Source organism: Prunus persica, chromosome G2 (genome assembly GCF_000346465.2).
Source record: "Prunus persica cultivar Lovell chromosome G2, Prunus_persica_NCBIv2, whole genome shotgun sequence".
NCBI classification, from domain to species: domain Eukaryota; kingdom Viridiplantae; phylum Streptophyta; class Magnoliopsida; order Rosales; family Rosaceae; genus Prunus; species Prunus persica.
Genome location: NC_034010.1, coordinates 7,321,483 through 7,347,795, shown reverse-complemented (window position 1 = coordinate 7,347,795; position 26,313 = coordinate 7,321,483). Strand labels below are relative to the sequence as shown.

At 36.2% G+C, this 26,313-nt stretch overlaps 3 protein-coding genes across 18 annotated transcripts; 1 reads left to right on the top strand and 2 right to left on the bottom strand.

Moving 5' to 3' along the window:
* On the bottom strand, positions 558 to 6,870 carry LOC18787138 (TMV resistance protein N). Of its 6 annotated transcripts, none has more exons than XM_020558647.1 (6): positions 6,472 to 6,870; positions 5,133 to 5,696; positions 3,062 to 4,154; positions 2,625 to 2,900; positions 1,439 to 2,527; positions 558 to 1,355 (listed from the first exon to the last, which is right to left on the bottom strand). In XM_020558647.1, the coding sequence occupies exons 2-6, from the start codon at positions 5,624 to 5,626 to the stop codon at positions 834 to 836; spliced, it is 3,474 nt and encodes a 1,157-aa protein (XP_020414236.1). In that variant the 5' UTR covers positions 5,627 to 5,696; positions 6,472 to 6,870; the 3' UTR covers positions 558 to 833. The 6 variants fall into 6 exon arrangements, with proteins under 6 accessions (XP_020414236.1, XP_020414235.1, XP_020414237.1 ...); XM_020558646.1 differs by having other exon boundaries at positions 5,133 to 5,693; XM_020558648.1 differs by having other exon boundaries at positions 5,133 to 5,652.
* LOC18785793 (protein FAR1-RELATED SEQUENCE 3) lies at positions 12,676 to 19,702 on the top strand. Of its 8 annotated transcripts, none has more exons than XM_020557092.1 (8): positions 12,676 to 13,017; positions 13,649 to 13,730; positions 13,814 to 16,135; positions 16,308 to 16,397; positions 17,135 to 17,284; positions 17,916 to 17,974; positions 18,982 to 19,097; positions 19,311 to 19,702. In XM_020557092.1, the coding sequence occupies exons 3-7, from the start codon at positions 13,913 to 13,915 to the stop codon at positions 19,046 to 19,048; spliced, it is 2,589 nt and encodes an 862-aa protein (XP_020412681.1). In that variant the 5' UTR covers positions 12,676 to 13,017; positions 13,649 to 13,730; positions 13,814 to 13,912; the 3' UTR covers positions 19,049 to 19,097; positions 19,311 to 19,702. The 8 variants fall into 8 exon arrangements, with proteins under 8 accessions (XP_020412681.1, XP_020412682.1, XP_020412680.1 ...); XM_020557093.1 differs by having other exon boundaries at positions 13,645 to 13,730; positions 13,904 to 16,135; XM_020557091.1 differs by having other exon boundaries at positions 13,645 to 13,730; positions 13,844 to 16,135.
* Positions 19,883 to 25,348, bottom strand: LOC18785805 (histone-lysine N-methyltransferase SUVR4). Of its 4 annotated transcripts, none has more exons than XM_020557099.1 (7): positions 25,129 to 25,348; positions 24,456 to 25,015; positions 22,847 to 24,253; positions 22,485 to 22,750; positions 20,770 to 20,836; positions 20,609 to 20,659; positions 19,883 to 20,521 (listed from the first exon to the last, which is right to left on the bottom strand). In XM_020557099.1, exons 2-7 carry the CDS (start codon positions 24,468 to 24,470, stop codon positions 20,366 to 20,368), a joined length of 1,962 nt encoding a protein of 653 aa, XP_020412688.1. In that variant the 5' UTR covers positions 24,471 to 25,015; positions 25,129 to 25,348; the 3' UTR covers positions 19,883 to 20,365. The 4 variants fall into 4 exon arrangements, 3 of the variants coding, with proteins under 3 accessions (XP_020412688.1, XP_007219244.2, XP_020412687.1); XM_007219182.2 differs by having other exon boundaries at positions 24,773 to 25,015; XM_020557098.1 differs by having other exon boundaries at positions 24,773 to 25,005.

Sequence of the window (26,313 nt, the reverse complement as noted above, 5' to 3'; positions counted from 1 at the left end):
CTGATTATCCTATTCTATAGGAAGTTATGTTGCACGTTGTTATGTTTAACCAAGTCTTTAGGAGTCTCCCAATAGTGGAGCAATTTGTTAGTAGTGTCAGTAATGGATTAAGTTTATAGGAGTCATGTCCTTGAATTCAGCATAGTCTGGAGATGTAACATTCTATTTAAGTTCAACTTTATCAATATACAATTATGCTTTCTAGCACCTCCTCTCACTTGTGTTTGGATTTTGAGTTTAACTCTACACGACGCACAACAACTGCTCTAACCATAAGCCGCCAAAAGCTCTCAACTCCATACGTACTCTCGCAGCAGCAAGGACAATGAAGCACTTGCAAACCCTAGCCGCAAGACTTGAGTTGTACAAAACCCTAACCTAACTTGCAAAGGACTTTTAGTTGATAAAAGGAGTTTGGTCTCTTCCCCATGTTTGATTAGGGTTGAATATAGTGAGTAGGGATGAAAATTATATTTGTTTCACAATTCAATATATCATTTTTGGTCATTCTATATTAGGGTTTAGTAATTCAATAAACAGTTTGGTAGTAAGGTGTGCTCAATTAATTTTAAAGTTCATTTAACAACACTCAAAAACAATTATGTACTAATTAATATACACAAACAGGAGGTGTCAAGTTGATGGAGTAGACTCTGGTCCCTAGCAATTTCGCAAACTGTACAAGAGAGATATCGCAAAGTTTTACTAATTAATAAAGAACTCCTAAACTCCACAAATATCCCTAAATCTGAAATATGAATTATGGACCAACTACGGGTAGTTACACGGCAAGGGTGAATTTGCTGGTGCAATTACGAGTATGTGAAGAAAATTCATGTTTTCTTGAATCTTTTGAAATGTGGTTCCTCATCAAATCTACGAGTCCCACTGGATCCTTCCCCAACATTGCTGCTGGATTGTGCCACTACTTTGTTGAACTCTTCCACGTCCTTCTCGTAAATCAAACGGGCACCGCACTTCTTGACCCAGATGGGGCCTGAGCTTTCAAATGAAAATGTTAACTGATCACAACTCTTTTGCCACTCTGTACCAAAGCTTATATCACGAGAAACATAGAATAGCCAAAGATGATCCGACACAGGCTGGACATCAGTTAATAATACAGGTGCAGGGTACTCTTTTTTCCCATTGACTTCCAAAACACAAGAGAGCTCCCATCCACTACTGAAAACTTCAAAAACAGCGCAAAGAGCATATCCCATCCACTTGTTATCACACCATTTCGGAGTCACCAGTATGCTTACCGAAGATCCCACTCTTTGACGACTGAACCACCATGGAATTTTACTTCCAGGAATTACAATTTCAAACCTATCTCCCGGATATGAGGTTCTCTATACAAGAGAAAACATCATGTTAGAGAATGAATGAACAAACAAACGAATGAATGCGAGAGAGAAAGAGAGAGCAAGCGCACCTCAAGATATTTTCGGAGCATAGTCAATGTTTTATTATCATGGCTTTCATTCTTAACCAATCCAAAGCAATTCATCAAATTGAAACATGACGAACTTAATGTATCCAAATTCAATGGATGTTGCAGCCTTTCTAGTGAAGTGCAACAATCGGCAGTCACTTGTAAACTTTTACTTGATGAAAGGACTGGAAGGTATTCAAGACTCTGGCAACCACTCAAATATAAGTTCTCAAGCTGAGAAAGCTTGCTAATGCTTTCAGGAAGGCTAACAAAATCATTTCCACTCAAGTCCAACGAAACCAAAGAAGATAAGCAACCAATATCAGCAAGGATTGTTCCATCCCGAAGATTGTGATCACTTAGATCTAATTCCCTTAAAGAACATAACCCTGACAAAGGAGGCAAGAACTGACTCATAGGTTGAAGACACTTCAATGGCCATCTAAAAGGGAGCAACACATGCCATGGCTGTGGTGATCGCCCTTTTGGTCCGCGGAAAATAAATGATTTCAGCTTTTTCAAATGTAAAACGGAAAAGGGCCATTTTTCTATGGCAGTTCCACTTAAATCAAGCTTCTCCAAAGACACTAGTTCCTGAAAGCTTGCAGGCAGTTCTGCCAGTTGTGTGCATCCAGAAGCATTAAGACTTTTAAGAAACTTCAAATTGCCAATGGTACTTGGAAGTTGAGTCAGATTTACACAATCTCTAATATCAAGAACAGAAAGTTTCGTCAGACCTTGAATCGATGAAGGTATATCTTCAATAGCTGTCTCATCTAAAGAAATCTTCCACAAATTTTCCATATGTCCCACAAATTTAGGAATCCTTTTAACATTTGAGCAACCAGAAAGGATTAGAATTTCCAGGCATTCCATTGCAATCTCACCTGGCAAACTCTCAAGACTTTTGCAGTCTTTAAGATTCAAGAAGATTAGCTTTTTGAGAACTCGTATGGATGAGTGGATCTCAACTAGACTTTCACATCCCTCAAGATCTAGCCTCTCAAGATTCTGGACCTCTTTGAAATCAGGAGTGCTGGTCAAACTTTTTGAATGACAAAGTCTGATGACTTTCAACTTGTCAAAATCCTGTTAGAGTTACAAGAAATTGATAATAATTAGATTCAGGAGAAGCTTACATTTTACTCTGATAAATACATTATATGTTGCAGTTGTAGACTTGTACCTTTATTCCACTCCAAAGCTGTTCAATCTTACTATGACACATGCTGAGTTCAACAAGCTTATCTGGTTTGAAATCTATGGGGAGAGAATCTAAAGGATAACCTTTCCATTCAAGAAATTGTAAGGAGTTAGGAAGACATGCGAGGTCTTTATGAAGGTACACATTATGAAGTTTGAGAAATTTAAGATTAAACATCTTTGAAAAGGCTTCTGGATGGCATTCACACACTTCTGATTCACGATGATCTAGGACAATGCCTTCAACTGCTGATGTCCCCTAATAACCAAGAATAAAGAACAAGTCAATTGCAAAACATCATAAAGGGTAACTGATGTGCACATTATATGGAAAGTAAGGTAAGTAAACTTAATAGTCTGCTTTATACTCTTGATTTTGCTAGATTCATGTGTTACTGATGTATCCATGTACGCTCTTACCGTATTATTTCTCAAAACATAAAAGATGTCCTTTGAAAGCCACAACCTGCTACGTTCACCAGGTTCTTTTGACTCCCCACGAACAATTGCTTTACCCATTTCTTGTAACAAATTATGCATCCACACCATATTATCTGAAACTGTTAGCAGAGAACACCTAATGAGAACTTTTATAGCATTGTCTACACTGGAACGAGAGCCGCATAGTCTTTCAACTACTTCATCTTTGTACTTTCCCATAAAGAAGCATGCAATATCGAGGAAAATACTTTTCTCCTCTTCATCTAATCCATCAAAATTTATTTTAAGCCTATCCATAATTTTTCCATCAAAATTATCTTTCAGTTTACCCAATTTACTTCCCCATTCATCTTGATCTGCTTTACGCAAAGATGATCCCCAGAGTTTAAGAGCTAATGGGAGGCCATTGGCATAACTCACAAAACATTTAGACAGAGCTACACAGGGCATATCTGGATAATCTCTTCCAAAGGCTTTCAAGCTAAAAAGTTGAAGAGCGTCTTGGTCATTTAACTTATGCACCTCAAATGTTCTGCCCACACCATGTCTACTTAGCAATCGTTCACTTCTTGCTGTAATAATGACTCTGCTCCCTGGAGCAAACCCATCTTGGTTCCCACATAAGTCTTCTAATTGACTATTATCGTCCACATCATCAAGAACGAGAAGAACTTTTTTGCGAGATAAGAGCCTTTTGATTGTGCCTTTTATATCAAAGGCCCAGTCTTCTATATTTCTTTTCATAAGGCTCTTGCAAAGTTCTCTTTTTAGATTTTTTAGACCATCTGTTTGAGAAATCTTATCTCTAACTCTGTCAAGAAAGCAGCTGCGTTCAAATTTATGAAGAATCCTCGCATAAGTTCTCTCAGCAATGGTTGTCTTACCTATCCCACTCAACCCCCATATCCCTATAAAACGAACATCAACTGATTCAGTGTCTGTATCTAGAAGCCTACGTAGATGCTCCAATGTTGAATCAATTCCAACCAGCTTTTCTTCAGGCTCCGACCATGTAGGACGTACTAAGGTTCGCACCTTGTCAACAATTTCTCTGATGAGCTGTGGTTCATATCTTCAAGAGGAAAAGACAATAATCAAGGTCATGCATGGCTGAACTAATATGAGTCATAAATAGACAAAAAGCAATAAAAATACACTTTGCATTTTGTGTTTTTGCCACCACCTCTAGTAGCCGAGTGGTAGCTCTGCCTGCATTTTATAAGAAGTTTTGGATTGGACTCAGGGCTAACCCATTGCATCACAGCCATTCAACCCAAAAACTAAGAACACCTTAATGGAACAATAATGCTCAACTTTGAGATACCAATGGCTACGAAAATTTTTACTTGCTATGAATAAAAAAAGTTCATAGAAGACGCAGAATGAAAACAACTGAATCACTTTCACATCAGTTATCGTCGAAAGTTAGTGTAATAAGTTGTTGTCCATAATATCATTAACTCTGTCAAGAAAACAGCTGACTGCGAATTAAGAACTCCTCACTGTGACCTAAAATATGATTAGAAATAGAAAGCTACCCAAAAAAAATTTCAAAACTATTTCCCTCTGTTACGAAAGCATCTGACTTCAAATTAAGAACTCCTCACTGTTACGATGCATATTTTGGATTAAGCCAAAGAAACTTCATCAATACGTGATAAAAATGATTAAAAAAGTGTATATATAATCAAATAGCATTGGATAGAGTAAAAATTTCTCTTCCCAATGTTCCCAAGTTCCAATCCTCTTCTGCAGTAATGAAAAACAATGTAGTATATTTTTTAGTTTATCATAAAATAAACTTAGCCTCCCCATATAAATTCTTTTTTATGAATGGGTAATATGAATGTTATCATGAAATATTTTTCTGTACGATTTTCATGCATGAGGTCCAGGCAAATTAAATGTCACTACAAAATTATATCAAATAGAACGGAATTATAAGTCACTTTCCCTCCTACAAAGGTGATATATAAAATATAAATTCACAATTATTATATGTGCTCCAAGGAGAGCTTTTGAGTCGAGGGGAAAAAGAAGTAATGCTAACCTATCCTTTGTAGTCCACCCTTTGATTTTAGCCACTGTCCTTAAAGCATCTCTCCAGCTCTTCACCTTGTTGATGTCATGCTTAAACCTTTCTTCAAGTTTAGTGAAGGCTTGTTCAAAACTCCCTAATTGTTTTCCAACATTGGAGGATTCCACAGAATAGAAAATTGGTAGAATTGCACCCCTCCCTTCCATGCATTTTAAAATCTTTAAAAGTTCATTGAGGCACCACGTTGAAGAAGCATAATCTTGAGAGATCACAAGAATGGCAAATCTTGACTGTGCAATTGCTGAGAAGACTTCAGAAATTGGTTTTCCTTCTTGAAGTTCTGTTTCGTCCAAGAATGTCTCTGTAATTCCTTGATCCAGCAGTTCTTTATGTAAATGGGCTGTAAAGGTCTTGCGTGTTTCACCTCTAAAACTCAGAAAGACGTCATATTTCCATCGAGAAGGTGGAGGAAGAGATGAGCTGTCTCTTTGCGTGCTCGATGCCATTTCAGACTGGTTTATCGTTGGGCCAACTTACAGGAGAATGGAGATAAGATTAATTTCACAAAGCAATCTGCTGGAGAGAGGAGACAGTGCAGGCAATTAAGCAATTTGGTAGAAGATAAATACATTTTCCTATTGCTGATCTACTTTTTCATTTTTTCGGTCACTTATTTGAACTCACCTGCAAAATGACTTACTATACTATACAGAGGGATCATAAATTGACCTGTCTAATCTTGTATTCAGAGCTGCTACCGAGGGACTGAGTTCGAGCAACTGAGAGCTCCAAGTTTGTTACCAGCCATCAAATTTAATCAAACGTCTGATAGTTTTCGACATATAAAATACCCATTTGATGGTTAAGAGCAGTTATCCTGTACCTGAGGTCCTGTGTTTGAATCCCCCCTCTTCCAATATGGCTTGTATCCAAAAAAAACTTAAGAATCAAATTTTTAATCTTTAATGTTATCTTTCCCTGATTTTCCTTCCCCCCCATCCCCCTCTCAGAAACAGCAGAATTAGACCATTGCCTACAAAGCCTCCCCTAATTCACTTGAGGATCCTGGAAACCCTCAATTCCAACAAAAACATCAAATCTGCGACTACAGAGGTATCATAAATGGAGCTGACTAATCTTTTATTTTGCCTCAATATTAACATATATATATTACAAGTATTCAAAAGTACAACTTTTGTAATTCCCTTCAGCATTTGCCAAATTTTTTTAGCCAAACAACATCATCAGCAACAACATGACTAAGAGAAAGAAGATTATATCACAATGGGAAAATACAAAATGTGAAGAAATCATGAGATGGTGTTAGAGAAATTAGTAGTTGGAGCCTGACCTGGGTATATGTGAACTCGCAGCTGAAGAAGTGAGGAGGAGCTACAGGCTGAAGTTCCACCAGGGAAGCAGAGTATGTCTCTTAACACAATTCAGGTCTATGGTGAAGTCAATGGATACGGGACGACTAGTGGGGCCTGGGGCTCGTCTGAACGTTCGATTCGAGACACCAGCAATCAGCTTTTATTTTTTTTATTTTTTTTTAAAATGGACCAGCAATCACCTTTGTCTGATTTAATTTGACTTATTTACAGTCACCAGGACTCCATGGTACGAAAATTGCAAGGGTGGATTAAAAAAACATATTTTAAAATCCATATAGCGAAGGAATTTACCTTGACATATGAGTATTTTCATTCAAATGCAAAATGTTAAATTTAAATTTGATGGTTTATGTGGCAATTTTATATTTTGAAAAAAAATTAAATTCCATCTAAAATGTCAAATATTATTTTATTTTATTTTAAAAAGTAAATGGGGCTGATGCGTAAAGTTTAAAATAGAGTAAATAATAGTGGGGTCTATGACTAAAAATATATTTGACATCAAGCTTTTTGATATGTTATTTTTAGCATATCTCTTCCAACCTTCAAATTTATATAGGATTTGACTACTCGATTGGAGTAACTTTAACCTTCAATTCTTGTCATTTCATGTTCATGTGGCAATTTGACATATTGGTTAGAGATGCTTTAACAAGGGAGATGTCAAATGCAAAAAAGTTAAATTTAAATTTGATGGCTTATTTGGCAATTTGACACTTTAGGAAAGAATTTAACTTCATCCGAAATGCCAAATATCATATTATTTTATTATATTTGATTCGATTTTTACCGTCCACGCAAATAAGGTTAAAATCACATAAAATATTTGCAAGAATACAAGGCTATTGTAGTATAGATGTTCATGCAAGGTCGTTCTCCTCAATGACTATTTAGCAATTTACAAGATGATTATGAAATTGTTTGATACTAAAAACAAATTTTAAACAAAAACAATTACGATTGAAGGAAAGAGTTTTAAATACCAATTTATAAAAGCACTAGGGTTTCACTATCACATAGCAATCCTATGAATTTTTACCAATTACTTATGATTTGCACATGCCACTTTGAAGGTTAGGTTTTCCTAATTTAAATTCTACTTGGAACCTCCAACATAGAACGTACATCTAACATGCAACCCGTCCGGACGGTTTTGTGAAAATCCTTTGAAAAACCATACAACTCTTAAGACGTGGTGTTCATCTTATGTGAAATTACAATTATTAATCACAAAAAGCCAGCATCAATTTCAGGAAACCTTCCGACCAAAATTGCATCCAATTACTTTTCTAAAGATCCTAATGGTGATCAGGCATTAAGACAATTAGATAGTTTAAAACAGTGATTAACAATTCAAAGTATGCATGCAATCAATCATAAGCAATTAAATAAAAATTACATATTCATGCTAAGGTTCAAGGCTTCACCCTAGCAAAAGAAAATTAGTTACGCATATTCATAATTGAAATCATGAAAAATATTATTAAGAATGAAAAGAATGAAAACACTTTAAAGTCGCAAAAACTCTAAAACCCTAGCAATTGCTCTCCACAATGTCCCGTTCAAAAGCCAAAAAAGAAGTCCCAAAATTGCTATGAAAACCAGCTTAAATACCCCCCTAAAACCCAGTTTCCCAATCCCCAAACCCAGTTTCCCAATCCCCACAAGGAAACTAAGTTAAAAAATGAAATAATACTAAGATATAAAGTCCAAATTGGATTATAGGAGAATCTGCCCACAATCTGCCCAGCCACATTTTGGCCTCGAATCTCCTCCAAATCTGGCCTAAGATAGCTTATTTTAAAGATAAAAATATTCTGAACACTTCTCCAGAAGGCCACAAACCCATCCGAGGTCATTTTGGGCACCAAAATACAATAAAAATCCAAAATATCACTATTCCAGCACCGTGCACTGCTCCTTTATTTTATTGTCAGAAAATAACCGCTTGGTAGAAAAATCTAAAATTTCGATACGATCAAGCTAAGTGACTCACGAACGTCCTCCAACTGAAATTACTCCAAAATTCTTCCATTTGATTATGTTTTGCTCCAAAGGAAGTCGAAAGACCTATATTGGGAATATAATTCAAAGTATCAAAATTCTTCCAAAATATTAACCAAAATATACTAAGAATGGGGTTAAATATATAATATAAAATATACCCATCAAAATCCCCCAAACTTAGCTTTTGCTTGTCCTCAAGCAAAGCAAATCTAGAAAACAAACACAAAAACTAACGAACTAAAAACTTTAAATAAAACCTAGCTAAACAAAATTTCCATTCAAGTTGCAATCCATAGAAAATGTTAAAAACCAAAACGTATTTTGAAAAGTTCCAACCAATCCCACTACAGAGTCTAAGCCATTTAGAGTCAATTAGAAAATAATTCATAAACTTTCTTCGGTGTAGAGTGATCCATCATAATTAAGGAGACTCGACCAAAACCCTTACCTCTCATCCCTTTTATTCATACTTCACATACTAACTTCACAATTCTTTTTTTTCTTTTCTTTTTTGAATTTTTTTTTTCAGTAACAGTAGTGGTTGTGCAATGTCGGTTCCCTTAAGCTTTCGATCCAACCCATGTAGCTAGATTTAGGTCAATGACTCCCAAACCACTAAGGCTTTAGGGCACTAGGTGTAGAACACCCCTAAGGACTTATTAACTCAAGCTGGAAAGGCTACGAAACCAACTAACCACCTAGCCTCATGCCAAAATTCTACCGTTTGACTCAAGAATCACTGCTGATTATGCAGGATTGGCCCGGTTACTAGCAAAGCTTCGGGTGAGGCAATTATTACTTTATAACACATACTAACTTCATTTATATTGAACAAAAATTAAAACACACTTAGACAAAAGGTACGTATTTCAATCTCACTCCCCACAAACCATGTTAGTATGATGTGCAAATTTCAAAGTATAATTCATGAATTAGTGTCTAAGCAACAATAAATAGAAAAGACTCTACTGTGAGATTAATCTTCACCATGTCCATTTGTTCTAACGTTTAAAATTATCTATGGATATTAACTTAAAAAAGAAAATTTTAAACAAGACTCAACAAAAATAAAAATTTAAAATTTACTTTCCCACTCCAAAACTTAAATCACACATTGTCCTCAATGTATGAAAAATAAACAGAGGAAACAAGAATAGAAACAAAACAATGAAATCCTAAAAGACAGAGAACGAAGGTAATTCGAAAGCATGATCTGGTGGCTGGGAATTGCGAAAATGCGATGACCAACACGTCCAAGTCTACACATGTGTCAAATATGAGCGACAGCTACAATATAACATGGTGTAGCCGCTGCATCTGTCATTTGAAAAATATTGGTGGAAGGGGGTTGCTGCTCTCCACGTTTCAGATTCATTCCTCTTTTTTTTTCTTTTTCTTTTTTCTACAAGGGTATTTTGGTAATTTTCACATATAGGGTATTTTGGTCATTTTGGCCCAAAATTAAAAAATGATTTCCTACATGTTCGTTGAGTCGACTACTACAATCTTACCTAAGAATCATAATTGTCTCACTTCAATGTCTTTAATGTCTTTGAAAAATTCACAAAATGTTATGTAAGGGCATTGTTGTCCAACTTGAAATTAAACACACTTAATCCAATACTCTCAATCCAAAATCAGTTGATAAAATACCAATAATCATTCTTCACTATAATACTATTCTCACTGAAATATGAAAGTCCACCTTTAATTTTTTGGGGTATTACATAAACGTAAAATAAAGCAAGAATGAAATAAGAATGATAAACTAAATTATACTTGAAATTAAACTTAATGAAAATGCTATAACAATGAAAAGTAAAGCAATTGACATAGACTTGAATTTAAAAGATAATATAATGTAAATTGCAAGAAACTAAACTTACACTAAGAAAAGGAAGAACTCGCTACACTAAGTGCTTGAAAAGTAAAATCCTAAGTCTAAGGGAAAAAATGCAAGACGAAAAATAGGTTTGTGTGTCTGATGATGTATGTCTTCTCCCTTTGTTTGACTGAGGTTTATAAGTACATAAAAATAGAACTTAGTTGATCCTGATATGTGAATAAGTCAAAGCCACTATTGCCTTAAATTAAAACCCAACGACTCACTCAAACATTGAAAAATCACCATGCGGCAAACAAGGGTAAACACAAAGAAAAACAATTGCAATATCAAAGACACATAACAATGCAAATTTAAAACACAACCCACAAAAAATTAAAGCAACCCAATAAGATTCAAAGGATTCAAGGAAAACCCATTTAGAATAATAAAAAGAAAAAAGCTTTACCCAAAGCATCCAATAGTTGCTTCTTAGTAGAACTAGGTGGTCAGCCTCTGGCTTTCTTGATGGAAGTGGGTGCAGTAGAATCTATAGATGAAGGAGGAGGAGCAGGAGGAGTTGAGCTTTGAGGTTGAACATGGTGGTCAATGATGGAGTTGAGCTTTGAGGTTGAACGAGAACGAGAGTGAGAGCTTGAGAGGGAGAGGGAGTTGCAGCTAGGGTTAGGAAATTAAGGAATGAGAGAGGTCAGATAGAGTAGTCTATGAGTTTTAGTTTTGGAGTCCAATCAGGTGCCAAAGGGTACATGGTACACTTTTTAAATACCCATTCAAGCCTTGCCACATGCAAATTAAATTAAACAAATAATAAATTCATTTTTAATCAGTCTGGTTTGGTTTAGGACTGTTTACAAAACTCCCAAACCGCAGTTGAACCAAACCAAACCAGTTCAATTCAGTTTTTCAAACAGTTGACTTTTTCTTTAGTCAAAACCAAACCAAACTAAACCAATATAATCAGTTTGGCCGAATTAATCGGATCGGCTAGATTGATGCCTACCCCTAAACGTGATTATGAGTCAGTAGAATTTTTTAGAGTCCAGAGCTATTTTTGGTGAATTTTTCAAGTATTAGAAAATAGAAATAATAATTAATTTTTTAAGAAGTGACACGTGGTGCAATCTGGAGCGTCCATTTGGTTCTTGCACGGCAGTTACAAGGCAGTAACATTGCACCATGTGGCATGACCAGATTTGTTAAAGGGTGATCAGGTGCCATGTGGCGAATTAGTGATGATTAGATAGTGACGGTTGAATGTGGAATGCTGACTGTTGAGTCACCTACCCAACTCATCCAAGTCATCCATTTATGTTGACTTTTGACTGTTGAATCTCAGCTATTCATTGTGTTGATCGTATATTGACTGCTGACTATTGACTCAACTAACAGATTAATCTTGGCCATCCAAAATTTTTTTATAGAAAAATCTCAGTTGTCCATTCTAGATTCTCTTCACCCCTCATTGCATACAATTCATTTTAGCTGTAGCTGCTTCCTCTTCTTCATCCGTCTGTTGCTTCTTCTTCTTCTTCTCAGGTTTAATTAAGGAATTAAATATCAGGAATTTGAAAAATATCGGTGGTCCAAAAATGCGGAAATATCAATGAAAATATCAAGAATGTATCAATATTGTTAAAATTGATGAAAAGCCAATAAAATTATTATTTTTTAAATGTGGAGATTTTGAACAAAAACTAGAGACATTCTTGTTTAAACAATTATCTAACAATTTAACCAAAGAAATTGATAAAACTTAATTATATGGTGGATTTATGTGACTAAGATTGCATATAATGCTCGCTGAGAAATATTAAGAGTTTTATTTAAGTATTTTACGAATACCTTCAACTAGAGGTATTTTTTATGTAGTAAGAGATATAAAGGAAATTGTGAGAAATATTTTGTAAGACAAAATCATATAATTGGTGTGGATAAATTTAACAGAAATAAGGAAATTACACAAAAAAATCATCCGCCTAGGTGGATAATCTGCTGTTAGCATTAAATGGTATGTCGAATTTTTTCGAAATTTCAAGCGAGTTAGATTGTTGTCAAGTTATTAGCATATATGCGCGAAAATTTGATGAAATTCTCGTGAGATATTGGGAAAATTTCGATAGTTTTAGCAAGAAATAACCAAGTTCAAACTTTGAGTGTTGCGAAATATCACCTAGATAAATTCGCGGAAAAATCGTAAAAACTACGATATCATCACATGAATAAATACGTAAATTATCATCGATATATATGTTTGAGAAAGCATACAAAGAGGGCATAAGGAAAATAAGAACAGAAGATCTAGACTCCCCAAGTTGGCAACTCAGTTGCACGTGCACCTTACGTACACGTCATAATTACGAAACAGTAAAAAAGAAAAATTTGGAGAGTGAAAATGTCAACCGAAAAAAAGTAAAAAAGAAAATTAAGGTAGAGACGAAGACGACAGCCTCTTTTCTGGGTCTGGGTTTCGGTTTGGGGGTATATGCACTCAGACTGAGCCACTCGGCTACTCCTTCAGAACAAAAGTTGGAGCTCTATGCTCGTGAACTCTCACTTACCCCCAAATTGACAAACCCTAAAACACATGCTCTGAACACTGAAACCACAATGGCACTTGGATTCCCAATCGGAAATTGAGGCTTGAAGAAACCAGGTGAGGCTTTACTTTTTATGCATATTTCTTTGCTCCATTTGATCCCATTTTGTTGAAAGCCTTTTGTTTGGTTTTAACAACATTCTGAGTTCTTGAACTGATTACAGAAGTGAATGTTAATTTAATTTTGGAAATGGAAAACACGGGTTGGGATATTGTTTGATGGTTGTATGGTGAGTGGTTTTAATGCTGATGGGAATTATGCAGTTGTCATAGTTTTGGGTAAAGAAGAAATAGAAAAGTGGTACTCTGTTGTGTGGTTTCCAAATGTTACGAATTAGTTTAAACTTAACAAAAAAGAAATGAATTATGCTGAATGGCTTTCTCTTTTTCTTCCTTTGTTATTGAATTTTCTTTTCTGTAACCCAAAGAAATCAGGAACTACTCTAACGACCCGAACATTTTTTAATTTTTAAACAAAATATTAAACAAAGATTTTGGCACTTCTAAGATCATACAAAGGTATGCAATGCAGCACCTCAAGTCCTTCTCAAATTGTGTTATGATCATGTCATGTTAGAAATGGTACATTGGCAAGAATTCATGTTAAACACGTGGAAACGTAAAATTGGATTGCGCAACATGAAGTATTCATCAGTATATTTCTTGAAGTTTGGTTATTTCCAGCTAGGTTTTTGCTCTTCTCCTTCCATTGAGTGTTTCTGAGCAGGGTATTGGTGAACAACCACTTACACCTTGCCTTGTGGATCTCGGTAATCTTTTTTCTTTTTTTTTGTTTGAACTTTTTATATAATAGTTAGCTCTAGTTCATAGATATTTTTGTATACTTAATCAGCTTGTTTTATTGACGCTTCGGTGGGGATAGCCATGAGGAACTCTTCATAGTCAGCCCAAAAGGAATGATATAGTTGTTCATATCTTTCAGAAAACTGTCATGGACACTGAAGTGGTGGTAGATGTTGAGGGGGAAAACATGGAACATCACATGGAAGAAAACACTGAACCAGGTGAAAAGCAGAATGTAAATCAAAATTTTACAGGGAGGGAAATAAGTATTCAGGATGATGGGAATACTAAGCCACATGTGGGAATGGAATTCGAATCAGAGGAGGCTGCCAAGACTCTTTATGATGCATATTCCAGGCATGTAGGTTTTAGCACCCATGTTGGTCAGTTCAGTCGTACTAAGCCTGATGGACCAATTGTGACATGGGACTTTGCATGTTCGAGAGAGGTATTCAAAAGAAAGAACGTAGAAAGCTGCAATGCCATGCTACGTATAGAGAGAAAGGGTGCAAACAGTTGGGTTGCGACAAAGTTTGTTGAGGACCACAACCATTCTATGGTAAGTCCTAGTAAGGTCCATTACCTTCGACCCCGTAGGCACTTTGCTGGTGCTACAAAGAATGCAGCTGAGACTTTGGATGCCACTACTGATGTTTACTTTGCCACAGAGGGTAATCATGTCTCTTATGAACCCAATCGTGGAGGTAGGAGTGTCTCCCCTGTAGAACCAAGTCACCCAGCAAGGAATCTTGGGCCTGTTAACTATATAAGGCCGTCTAGTCGAAAGAGAACACTTGGACGAGATGCTCAAAATCTTCTTAACTATTTCAAGAAGATGCAGGCTGAAAACCCTGGCTTCTATTATGCTATCCAACTTGATGATGAGAACCGAATGACTAATGTCTTTTGGACTGATGCAAGATCTAGGACAGCTTATAATTACTTTGGTGATGCTGTAATTTTTGATACAATGTATCGACCAAATCAGTACCAAGTCCCATTTGCTCCTTTCACTGGTGTAAATCATCATGGTCAGATGGTATTGTTTGGTTGTGCATTACTTCTAGATGAGTCCGAGTCTTCCTTTACTTGGCTGTTTAGGACATGGCTTTCTGCCATGAATGATAAGCTTCCTGTGTCTATAACTACAGACCAAGATAGAGCCATACAAGTAGCAGTTGCTCATGTGTTTCCACAAACGCGGCACTGCATATGCAAGTGGCATATTTTAAGAGAAGGACAAGAACGACTGGCTCATACATATCTTGCTCATCCTTCCTTATACGGAGAGCTATATAGCTGCATCAACTTTTCAGAGACAATTGAGGATTTCGAATCATCATGGGCATCCCTTCTTGAGAGATACGATCTTCTGAGGAATGACTGGCTGCAGGCAGTGTATAATGCTCGAAAGCAATGGGCCCCAGTCTATTTTCGTGGTACTTTCTTTGCTGCAATTTTCTCAAACCAAGGTGTTAGTTCTTTCTTTGATGGCTATGTGAATCAACAGACAAGTATACCTCTGTTTTTTAAGCAGTACGAAAGGGCTCTAGAACTTTCATTAGAAAAAGAAATAGAAGCAGATTATGATACAATGTGCACAACACCAGTACTGAAGACACCATCACCAATGGAACAACAGGCAGCTAACCTGTATACCAAAAAGGTTTTCGCAAAGTTTCAAGAGGAATTGGTAGAAACTTTTGTTTATACTGCAAATAAAATTGAGGGTGATGGACTGGTTAGTAAATACAGGGTTGCAAAATATGAACATGATGACAAGGCGTATATAGTCACATTAAATGTCTCCGAGATGAAAGCAAGCTGCAGCTGTCAGATGTTTGAATATTCGGGTATCCTATGTAGACATATTTTGACTGTCTTCACGGTGACAAATGTTCTCACCCTTCCACCACATTACATATTGAAGCGATGGACAAGAAATGGCAAATCTGGGGTTGGACTAGATGAACAGAGTTCAGAGAACCAAGGTATTGAAACACTAAACATGCGCTTTAACAATTTATGTCGGGAAGCCATTAAATATGCAGAGGAAGGGGCAATTGCTGTGGAGACTTACAATGCAGCAATGAGTGCTCTACGAGAGGGTGGGAAAAAGATTTCTGTTGTAAAGAAAAATGTTGCTAAAGTCACACCTCCTAGTTCTCAGCCTAGTGGAAATATACAAGAAGACAATATGAAGAAATCCCCACTGCCTCTTGGCGAAATGGCCCCCTCGTTGTGGCCTTGGCAAGAAGCATTGCCACATCGCTTTAATCTTAATGATGGAGGAGTTCCTGTTGCTGATTTGAATCAGCCCAGCATGGCCCCCGTCTCTATTCACCCTGATGGTGCCCACCCTGATAACACGGTATGAATCTAAAGGAGGTTTATAGTTGTTTCGTTTGTTTCTGTTTATACCTCTTTTGTGGCTATGTGTTTCCAACTTTCCATTATACCTGAGATCTCTAGATTTTTTTATTTTGGAATACCTTCTCTAAAGATATAGGGTTGACTTATTATGGTTTCTATTATTGATGTAGGTTGTCCTTACTTGTTTCAAGTCCATGGCATGGATCATAGAAAATAAGAATTCAACATCAGCTGGGAAAGTGGCCGTTATCAACTTGAAGGTATGCATGTCTCTTCTGTATATGTGTAGAATTTTCCAACTTTACCATCCTGTATGTTTGAGTTATCTTTAATTTCACTTAAGAGTTCTCATGCTACCTTAATTATTAGAAGTGATGAGGGATTTAAGTTAAGGGATAAGTGAGGCACAATGCATTTACAAGCTAGATTCACTTCAATGAATTATTGATCTCAAGAATTGTGTCAAATCCAATCATTGCATTGTCCTGGCTTGTTCCTCAACCTGAGTGATTTAAGTTGAGTGATACGTGAGGCACAATTTTTCCCCTTGTGTTATTGATTATCAACAGTTGCGTATCCAATCATTGAATCCATTGTCCTCACTTTTCCCTCAACTTAAGTTACTTAGGTGAGTACTTCTCTTTAACCTAATGTGACTTTAGTTCAGAGGTGATTTAGCATCTTTTGGAAACCATTTAAATATTCATGCAGTTTCCATTTGAACCCTTTAAGAACAAAATAAATTATTATTCTTCTCGTTTTACATATAAAAATAATTTACTCAAGCATAATAGCTGAATTTGGACCACTGACATCTATAGCCTGGTACTAGCTCTTTACTGTAAAGGCTATCCCCTATCATGTAGTCTCCACCCCGGCCGATAAAAAAATTAAAAATTAAAAAATATATATAATTTTTATTTTTTAGAAGGAGAAGGTTAGGTTGCTGTTGATATGGCTGTCTTGCTGTTCTAATATTCTTTTACGTCTATTGTAGCTCCAAGATTATGGCAAGAACCCTGCAGGCGAGACAGAGGTACAATTTAGGCTAACAAGAGTTACACTTGAGCCTATGTTAAGATCGATGGCCTATATCAGTCAGCAGCTCTCTGCACCAGCCAACAGAGTAGCTGTCATCAATTTGAAGGTATGCAAACCCACAGTTTCAATCTCGTTCGCATCACAGTTTGTCCCCTTGTGTTAAGGTATTTACAATGAAATTTCTTGGGTTTCACCGTAATTTTTGCAATTGGATTGGCATCACAGTTAGACTTGTGACAGGAAGTTGAATTGAGCTATCTATAGTCAGTATAGGTGGTTGAGTGAGTTTGTAACTGAAGATTTCTGGATTAATAGGCCTGTTTAAAGGTTATGGGGGTAAAGTGCACTATTGAGTATCTTTCAAAAGAGATTATGGGTTAAGTTCAACAAGTAAGCTGCAGGAATTATCTGGGCTGGAGCCTGAAGGTATGGATATATGGATTTCCTGTTGGCAAAATGTTGGGGAAATAAGTGGACTTTAGAGTGTGAAAAGCTATACCAAGAGGGTATTGAGGAAGGAAATACTAAGCTTGGGGTGTTTTTTGGGGCTGTGAACAACATACTGAGAGGGGTGAGGTACAGATGTTCCTTAGAGGTAGCATTGGTTATGCAGGTGCAACCATGCAACTCATCAAAACAATATTTACTATAACAATTTCCATTAGTAGTAATAGTATTGCTGCTATTCTTACTCTTTTCGTTTGTTCACTTTTAAAATGCCTTCTGTCCTGCTGTAGTTGAATGATGATGTTTTGATGAATCAGCAATGCTTACAGTCTGTCGCACTGTGCATTAGGTAATTTGTAGTCAATGACTAAAATTGCATGCTCATACATACCATTCTTTAACAAAGGAACGTGGCAAATTTTTTTCCTTTATTATTAGACTGGAATTTCTATTTCATGCTGGAATTACAGTGTGCTCAAACTAAGTCTGTTGTAAACTCTTTAATTATTATCATAAGGAGACAAGGCACATATACTATAAACTTTCTAAGTCCTTGAAGACAATTTAGATATCTGTCGAAATCATTTTGGTTTCTTTAATAAACGAAACAGAAGAAATGTGTAATGGAAAGGTTTAAATAGAAGTACAATGAACCAGAGGTCAAAATAAGGACAAAAACATACTAATAGACAACCACAAATAGCAACACAACCAGCCCAAAAAAATAGAAAAACCAAAGAAGAAACTGCAGCTTCTCAGTTCACATCTGACAATATCCCAAAACGTCCTTGTATTCCTTTCCATCCAAACCACCCCAAAGATTGTCATTGGACCAAAGTCCCATATAACTTGTAGCTTTTTTCTGTCGTCAAAGCATAATAGTTTTTAATGAATAGAGAAGCACACAAATGGTGGGGCGCCTCCCCATTCATGAGCTGTTTTTTAGGATGGAAAAGAGGTATGGTGATACGAAGCTGTGCTGCGTTGACAATATTGTGGGTGGTATGGATGGAGAGGATTAGAAGGAGTTTTGAAGATGCAAGGAGGACGATACAGACCATTTGTGGGACAGAGTTCACTTTTGGGCATTCTTGTGGGCTTCGGTTTCCTCTGAGTTTAGGGGTTGGGCGTTTCATGCTATTTGTTCGGATTGGAATGCTTCTGTCTAGAAATTTTGGGAGTAAACTAAGGATGCTTGGAAACACAGCAAGAAATGCATGGCTCTGCAAATTCAAACATAGGAATCCTATGTATTCAACATTCATTATTATTCTAAAGTAATCCAATTTTGTACGAAATTATTATTATTTTATCATCATTAGTGTTCAATGTATCTACATTATTGTGGTTTTTCAGCTTCAAGATACAAAGACAACTTCTGGAGAAACGGAGGTCAAGTTTCAAGTGTCCAGAGATACACTAGGTTCCATGTTGAAATCAATGGCTTACATCCGTGAGCAGCTATGACAAATGTAAGCATACTAGGAGACTTGGCAATTTACCAATTTAGCATTTACATAATTTCATTCTTATGTATTTCTTCTGTATGCTAACTGCTCGTCAATTGTATAATGAACTTCTTTTTGGGAGAAATCTTTTTTTTTTTTCGTATTTAAATAAGATATATATGGTCCTCAAATAAAGTTATGATTGCTGATTGTATCATGATTCTATGTTGAACACAGCGAGCTTCATTCTGATATGAAGTCTGTAAAGAAGACTTATTCATCTGCTTTGAAGTTACCTTGCCAACCTCCAAAACGAATAATCGAATCTAGGCTCTGTACAAAAGGCGCTAGCGATAGAGAAGTGAAGATCTGTTGGCCTATGGCCATTGGTGTACGATGCCAGTGTTCCATGAAGAAATTTAGTTTAGTTGTAGTTAGGTGTTCTATTCCTTGGACCACATCTAGTTTAGTTGTAGCTAAGTTATATAGATGGTTTTCATGTAACCTTGTTTTGGATGCTGGTATGTACATGCTAGTTGTGAATTCCCACATGCAATGAGCCTTGCCTTGCATATATTTTGTATCTGAAATCCAAATGGTGCTTCAATTTCATAATGCGCTAATTCATAGTACCGGGTGTCTTGCCTTGCATATATTCTTGGGGATGTTGAAACTAAATCAACTCCAAACTAAAGTGTTAAAATAGAATGAGGTCAAAACTCTAAGGACTTTCATAGAATCAGGTCCAAACCACGTGGATCTAATTGCATAATAATGGACCGAACCATCACAATGTCTTTTTTCTCTTGTTTTTTTTTTTTTTTTTTTTGGGTCTTGGTTAGCCTCTTTTGTGTTAGATGGGCTTGTATTTTGTGTTTTCTTTGTGCTTCCATTGGCTTCCTTAATTGGACTGTGGAACTGGATTGTGTACTCCTTTGGTCACCTTTGACCGTGCCAAGAGCTATATACAGGATTAATTTATGCTTGAGCAAAGAACAGAATTTTATGCATGAGGCGTGTAACAAATATATACAAAAAGGGTACCTGATAGGTTTTGGAAGAATAATTAATATAAATAAACTAGAGATAAACCCTGTCAGACCTGAATTTTGCCATTTTTGACCAAATCCACTGAGATTAGGAATGAAAAATTTATGTTTGAAAAAATTGGAGATTCTGCTTGAGCCATTTTACCAATTAGACAGCACAGCAGAACTGATTTCAAAATTAGTAATTAAAAAAAAAAAAGCATTCCACCTATGTTAGAAACATGAAGAGCATCATGCTTGAAGCTACACTCTACGCCGCCGTCGGACGTAAGTGAGTAGGCGCACATCACACTTCATATCACTACGATCGCGACAGAATGGGCTTCCACAGAGACAATGGAAGGGCTTCATGGGGCGGCCACTATCATGATCACGGTCATTAAAGTCGATGCCATAGTCCTGAAACGGCATAGGCATTTGAAAGTTGGATGATGATGCCAAACACACGTTAATAACATATCATATACTGGCGAACCCCCCGCTTACCCAAGTCAGCTCCTCCATGGCATCAACCTTCCTTGTTGTGAAAAGGGCAATCTTCATGAAATAAATAAAAGAAATCATATTTACTTGTATGAAGAATTGGTTCGACTAGTAGTACAAAGAAGATCGAAGGGATGAGATCATTGAATGCTGAAAAATCATACATGATAGTAGTGATGATCTGGGGTTTCCACTTCCACAGGGATCTCTACCAAGGTAGCATCAGAACATCTGACCAATAAATGTAAAACGTTTCAGTAGAAGATTTTAGCAACAAAAATAAAGTATTCAAGGAGGTGCAAATTAGCCTGCTCCCATCAATCAAGATATCGAAGAACACAAACCATTCCGGCACAGAATGACATTGAGACAGCTTCAATAAGAAACATGGCTCTTAATATAGAATTTATAAAGCATACAGAAATGGAATGATGCTCATCAGTGATCGTATAATAACTGTTCGTTAAGTTTATTGCGCGTGGCAATAACTTAACTTTGACGTATGCATGCAATCTAAGATTAACCTTAAATAATGAACAAAGAAATTGGGGAGTTTTGATAGGCAGAGTAGCGGAGATGAGTTCGTGTTCACCCCTAAAATGTTAATAGGGGGAGTCATGAAACCAAATCAGTTATTTTAGGCAGACAAGGTCAGCTGAATTAATTTGAGTATAAAGAAACTGCAAACCATGTAAAAGAATACAGTCAAATAATTAGACAATTGACAAGAAAATACTTCTATACAAAGGCTAAATCGCTAAACCTAGAATTGATGCAAGCTGAAAATTTCTTTGTTTGAGGAGTAGATAAATGGTATAACCTATCAACAGAGCATCCTATTCAACAGTTTGAAATGTTCAAAAAACGTGAGGAATAAGTGCAACACATTCCCTTCCTGTGATGTTAAGATACAACCTATATAAGGCTATAATTACTTCTTGCATTATAGGGTAAGTACATATAAACCTAGAAGAGGCAGAATATTTTTTTTAATGACAGCAGAAAAAGAATATTGTTTCATCACTTACTTTAAATGATTCTCGTTAATAACTGTTCATTAAGTTTATTACAAATGATAATAGCTTAACGTATAAAGTTAAATTACAGGTCTACTGCAGATGCAAACTTAGCGGACAATTACGTAACTTTTAAGTTCGCATGCAATCTGTGATTAACCTTAAATCCTGAACAAAGAAACTGGGGAGTTTGGAGAGGCAGAGTGGCAGAGATGAGCTCATGTTCACACCACAGATGCTTGTAGGTGGCGTCAAGTAGATTCTTCTATAAAGACCAAACCCCTAAACCTAGAATTTTTGTAATCTAAAAGTTTCTTTGTTTGAAGAAGTAGATAAATGGCTTACCTATCAAAAGTGTGAAATATTCAACAAACCCTTCATATTACTAAACCTGAATATAGATACCTGATACAACATGAAACTAACACATCGTTGTTAAGCAACCAAGCGCATCAGATTTTCTTCGTGCGATCAGATATAAATGCGTATGCAACTTATATTAGGCATAAATTACTTCTTTCATAATAGGGTAAGTAGATATAAATTCTCTAAGAGGCAGAAATATTTTCAACGATAGAAGAATAAGAATATTGTTTCATACTAGCCGACAAATCCAAAACTTACAACTGCTTGTGATCAATCCAAGACCCTGAGAGGAAAACTTGAAAAGCAAGACAAACAATACAACGAAAGTAATAACCTTGAGCTACTTTTTGGTCAGAGATAACCTTGAAATTTATATAGAAGAGAATAATATAATTCTTATGCAATATCACCTTTGTCTAGAAATACAAATCTAATAAATATTATAAGCACTCAGTTGGAGGAAGCGGCTGGGGAATATAAGAGTACGGAGTTTACACCTGTGATTGATAAATCTCGCAACATTTCCATAAACGTTAGCGTCCAAGCAAAGTACCTCTTCATCTTTCAAGACACCCTTCGAACCCCAGCCTGCATCTAGTAGAACTTGGTAGCATGTATTCTTGTTACCAGGACTTCCCACATTTCGCTCATGTAGTTCTGTGTTGGTTAATATCTCTCCAACATACTCACAAACAAAAGCCCCTGCTGGCAAGTCCTCCAGCGTTCGAAGACCCCACCCTTTCCCTTCGGGTGTCAAAAACACCTGCAACATGGATTAAACCACTTAGACGCCTTTAGAATTTATACCCATCTGGTTATTATTACCTAGGGCCTTGAAATTCACAGAGGACAAACTAACCTGCAACTTCACAGTGATGCTTTGCTGAACAATCCGGTTTCCACATTTCTTGTTACACCAGCATTTAGACCAGCATTCCTTTATAAATTTCTGTAACAAATGGCCTTTGCACGGCATGGAACTCTTCTTATTCTTAGACCTTTGAAGTGGGCAGTTTCTACAATACAAGTAGTGGTCTTGTTTAGGTTCCCGCTTCAAGGATATACATTCTTCCAGAAACTTCTCCGTGACGAATCCTCCTGGAGTGTATGCAAACTGACCCCCAGTTTCAGCCGCACAGAGGCAAGGTACTGGTGATGTCAAACAATCCCCAAAACAATGTGAACAGCAACCCTCATGAGATATACGAGCAAGAGAAAATTTCACACAGGCGTTCTTATAAACTAAATTATTGGGGATGTAAAAAAAGATTGGCAGATCTTCAGCATTTCTTCCATTCTCCAAGGAAACTTTCACTCTTTCTTCACCTCTAGTTATGTCATCAATATAAAAAAAGGATTTAATGACTCCAAGTGAAGAATGGTAGCTATGAGCAGCCTCCACCTTGCATAATTTTGAAGATCTACGGCCTTGGATCACCTTTAATCTCTTTGCGGTTTCACCAAAGATGTTCTCAATATCCTTCCTTGCAAAACCAATTAAGCATTGAAGACCATCATAACAACCAAAAGCTATATGTTTGGGTATATGGGGTATAACCTTGATAAGATTTTTACATAAAATTAATTCATTTTGAAAACTTGGATGATCATATTTACTGGCAAGAACATCTTGTGCAGTACTTTCATCAAAGATGGAATCAGTTCCTGTTTCCACAAAGCATTCTTCAACCCTACATGATTTTACGTGTGTCTCTTCCACCATTTCTAGAGCTTCATCAGAATGTGGAGGACAGAAATCAGACTGTGGAGAAGAGTGGCAAATCATAGACATTTCCAGGTCACTCTTTGGAGTAGATGATGCAGCTACAAAATGTAGCAAATCAAAAACATTATCTTTGTTGTCCGTATTCACCGATTCCACTTCCAACAACTTCAAGCCGTCTTCATCAAAATCTGAAGAACTATCTTCACCTATCAGATTGAGACTTTCTTCCAGTTGCGTGTTGCGATTACACAGAGGATCGAAGTTATTCCCAGAGTCCAAAACCTCTCTTTCCTGGTGTCTTCGGCGACTTCTTCTTATTAGTGGTTGAGAGTCTTCAGATTCTTCCGAATCAGAAAACAGATTATCCTCATTACTCTGACGTGCCCTTTTTAATGGAGACTTTTCAAGGCAAGATGTGGAGTGTTCCAAAGGAGACAATGCCTGTTTTTTCTGTTGCCTTGTGCAATATCTCTTGGTTGGAAGTTCAACAACTTCAGTTTTATCATAAGATGGAGCTTCTTTTTTCTTCGATCTAACTCCCTGGCACGAAAATATATGAAATGCTAAAACACTTAAACTTCAGTTTCATCATATTAAAAAAAAAAAAACCATTATGCTCTCTGCGTGGTTGATGAGAGAAGACATAGAACAAACAACCCCCCAATAATTTGTAATAATAGTAAACAGAAATATAGGGCATAGAGAGAATATTATTATACATAATACAGCAAGAAATGCTCACCTTTGATTCATACATCAAAGCTCCTTTTCCATTTTAAAGGGAAAATAAGGATGCCCAGTAAGTATCACAAAATAAAAAAAAACTATTTAAATAGATATTCCAATATTTCTCTTCTATGACATATATAATAGATGAAAAATAAATAAAAACAAAATATTGAAAAGCATTGAATAAACAAACAGTCCCGATTTTTTGGACTATAGAAGTCTAAGAGATTGCAGTCACCACCGTTGGATTATTAATCCAATCGTTCAAAAAATTAAAAAGCAAAATCTTATTAAAGCATGAAGAAAGTAAAAAAGAAGGTAAAAACAAACCTTTTCCTCCTCTGGCTTCTGCTCCAGAACAAAGTCCAGCAAAAGTCTGTAATTTTCATCAATAATAAACTCCCAGCTGTTTGCATAGACTTTCAGAAGCTCTTTGACCGCTGCCTTTGTCTGACCTTCGGAAATGCCAAAAGGCTTCATTGCCCTACAGGCATCAGCCATTCGAGAATTTTTTGGCGGCATCACTAAACTATTCACACCCTTTGTCTCTTCCTTTCGTTTTTCTATAACCAACTAGAAGAAAAAATAAGCTAGAAGACGAAAAAATAAGCTAGAAGACGAAAAAATAAGAAAAAATAAGCTAGAAGACGAAGAAAGCTTTTACAAAGTAAATGTGGTTTTTTTACCTCTCTCTTTTTTCTGGGTATTTAATTTTCAACTGACTCAGAGCACCTCTTAATTTCTCAAACTCTCTGTCTAACCTCTGGTTGCTTTGGGGAAATGGGAAAATGCTGAAGGAGAAAACAAGAAGATGGAGAGCTCTTTTTGCAGATTAAAAAAACTACCCAGACAGGTAAACTGATATGCAGAGAGAGAGATGAACAAAAAGGTATGTTTATTGGATATGGTGGGAGCAACTTTCCATGCTCCACCACTGACGCCAGTTTATGTTTTCTATGTACAATTAATCATTGCGGTTTTTATTTAATTTTTTTATCTGAACAGTTTTGTATCTCTAGCCGTTAGATTAATCTGGCGATTAGGAAACACTGCCCTAGGATTTCTTCCCTTTTCAGGTGAAATGAGTATCCTAGGATTTCAAGAACAATCCGGATGTCCAGACTTTGGAGGGAGATCCGCGGAAGCATAAAGTTTCGCAGTACAAATTGCTCACACTTTATGTGTGTCAGGTCAGAAGGGGATGGAAGTTACATGAAATGTGGGGCAAGTTGGATAAAAATAAAATTGGAATTGAAAGAAATCCTAATAATGTTATTCATTTTGAAGTCAATTATTAGAGCTTTCACAATAGGCTCCTTAAATTACCTCTTTGAATAAATTTTAGGGATAAATCGTAAAAATGCAATTTCAACTACGCTCTCTATCTACCTTCTAAAATATGGAGTCCTCTAAGAGAATCTGAGGAGAGAGAAAGGACTCATAGTGACATCCTATAATTTAATGCTGTTTTATTTAATGAGTATTTCAAATCTTTATTTAATATTAACTCTTTTATATTTTATTTTATAATAGAAATGGACCAATCAAAAAAGAGTTATAGCATTTATAACTCTCCAAATTAGGGAGTATTGTTGGAGTTGAAATTTTTTAGAGAGCTCCTAAAATAGCATTATTATATTTTTAGCTAAATTTTAACTAAAAAATAGAGAGCATCATTGTGGATGCTCTTACAATTTGTATATTATATTAAGAGCATTTCCAACACTAGAAGCAAATATAACTCGTCAAATTGAAGTTTGTTGACCTACATGGCATGTTGAAAAGTCTTATTTGCTACTTGAATAATTTTTGCTCCAACTGACTTTTGAATTCAATTAATGTAATATCATGAAAAATAATGAAAAATATGA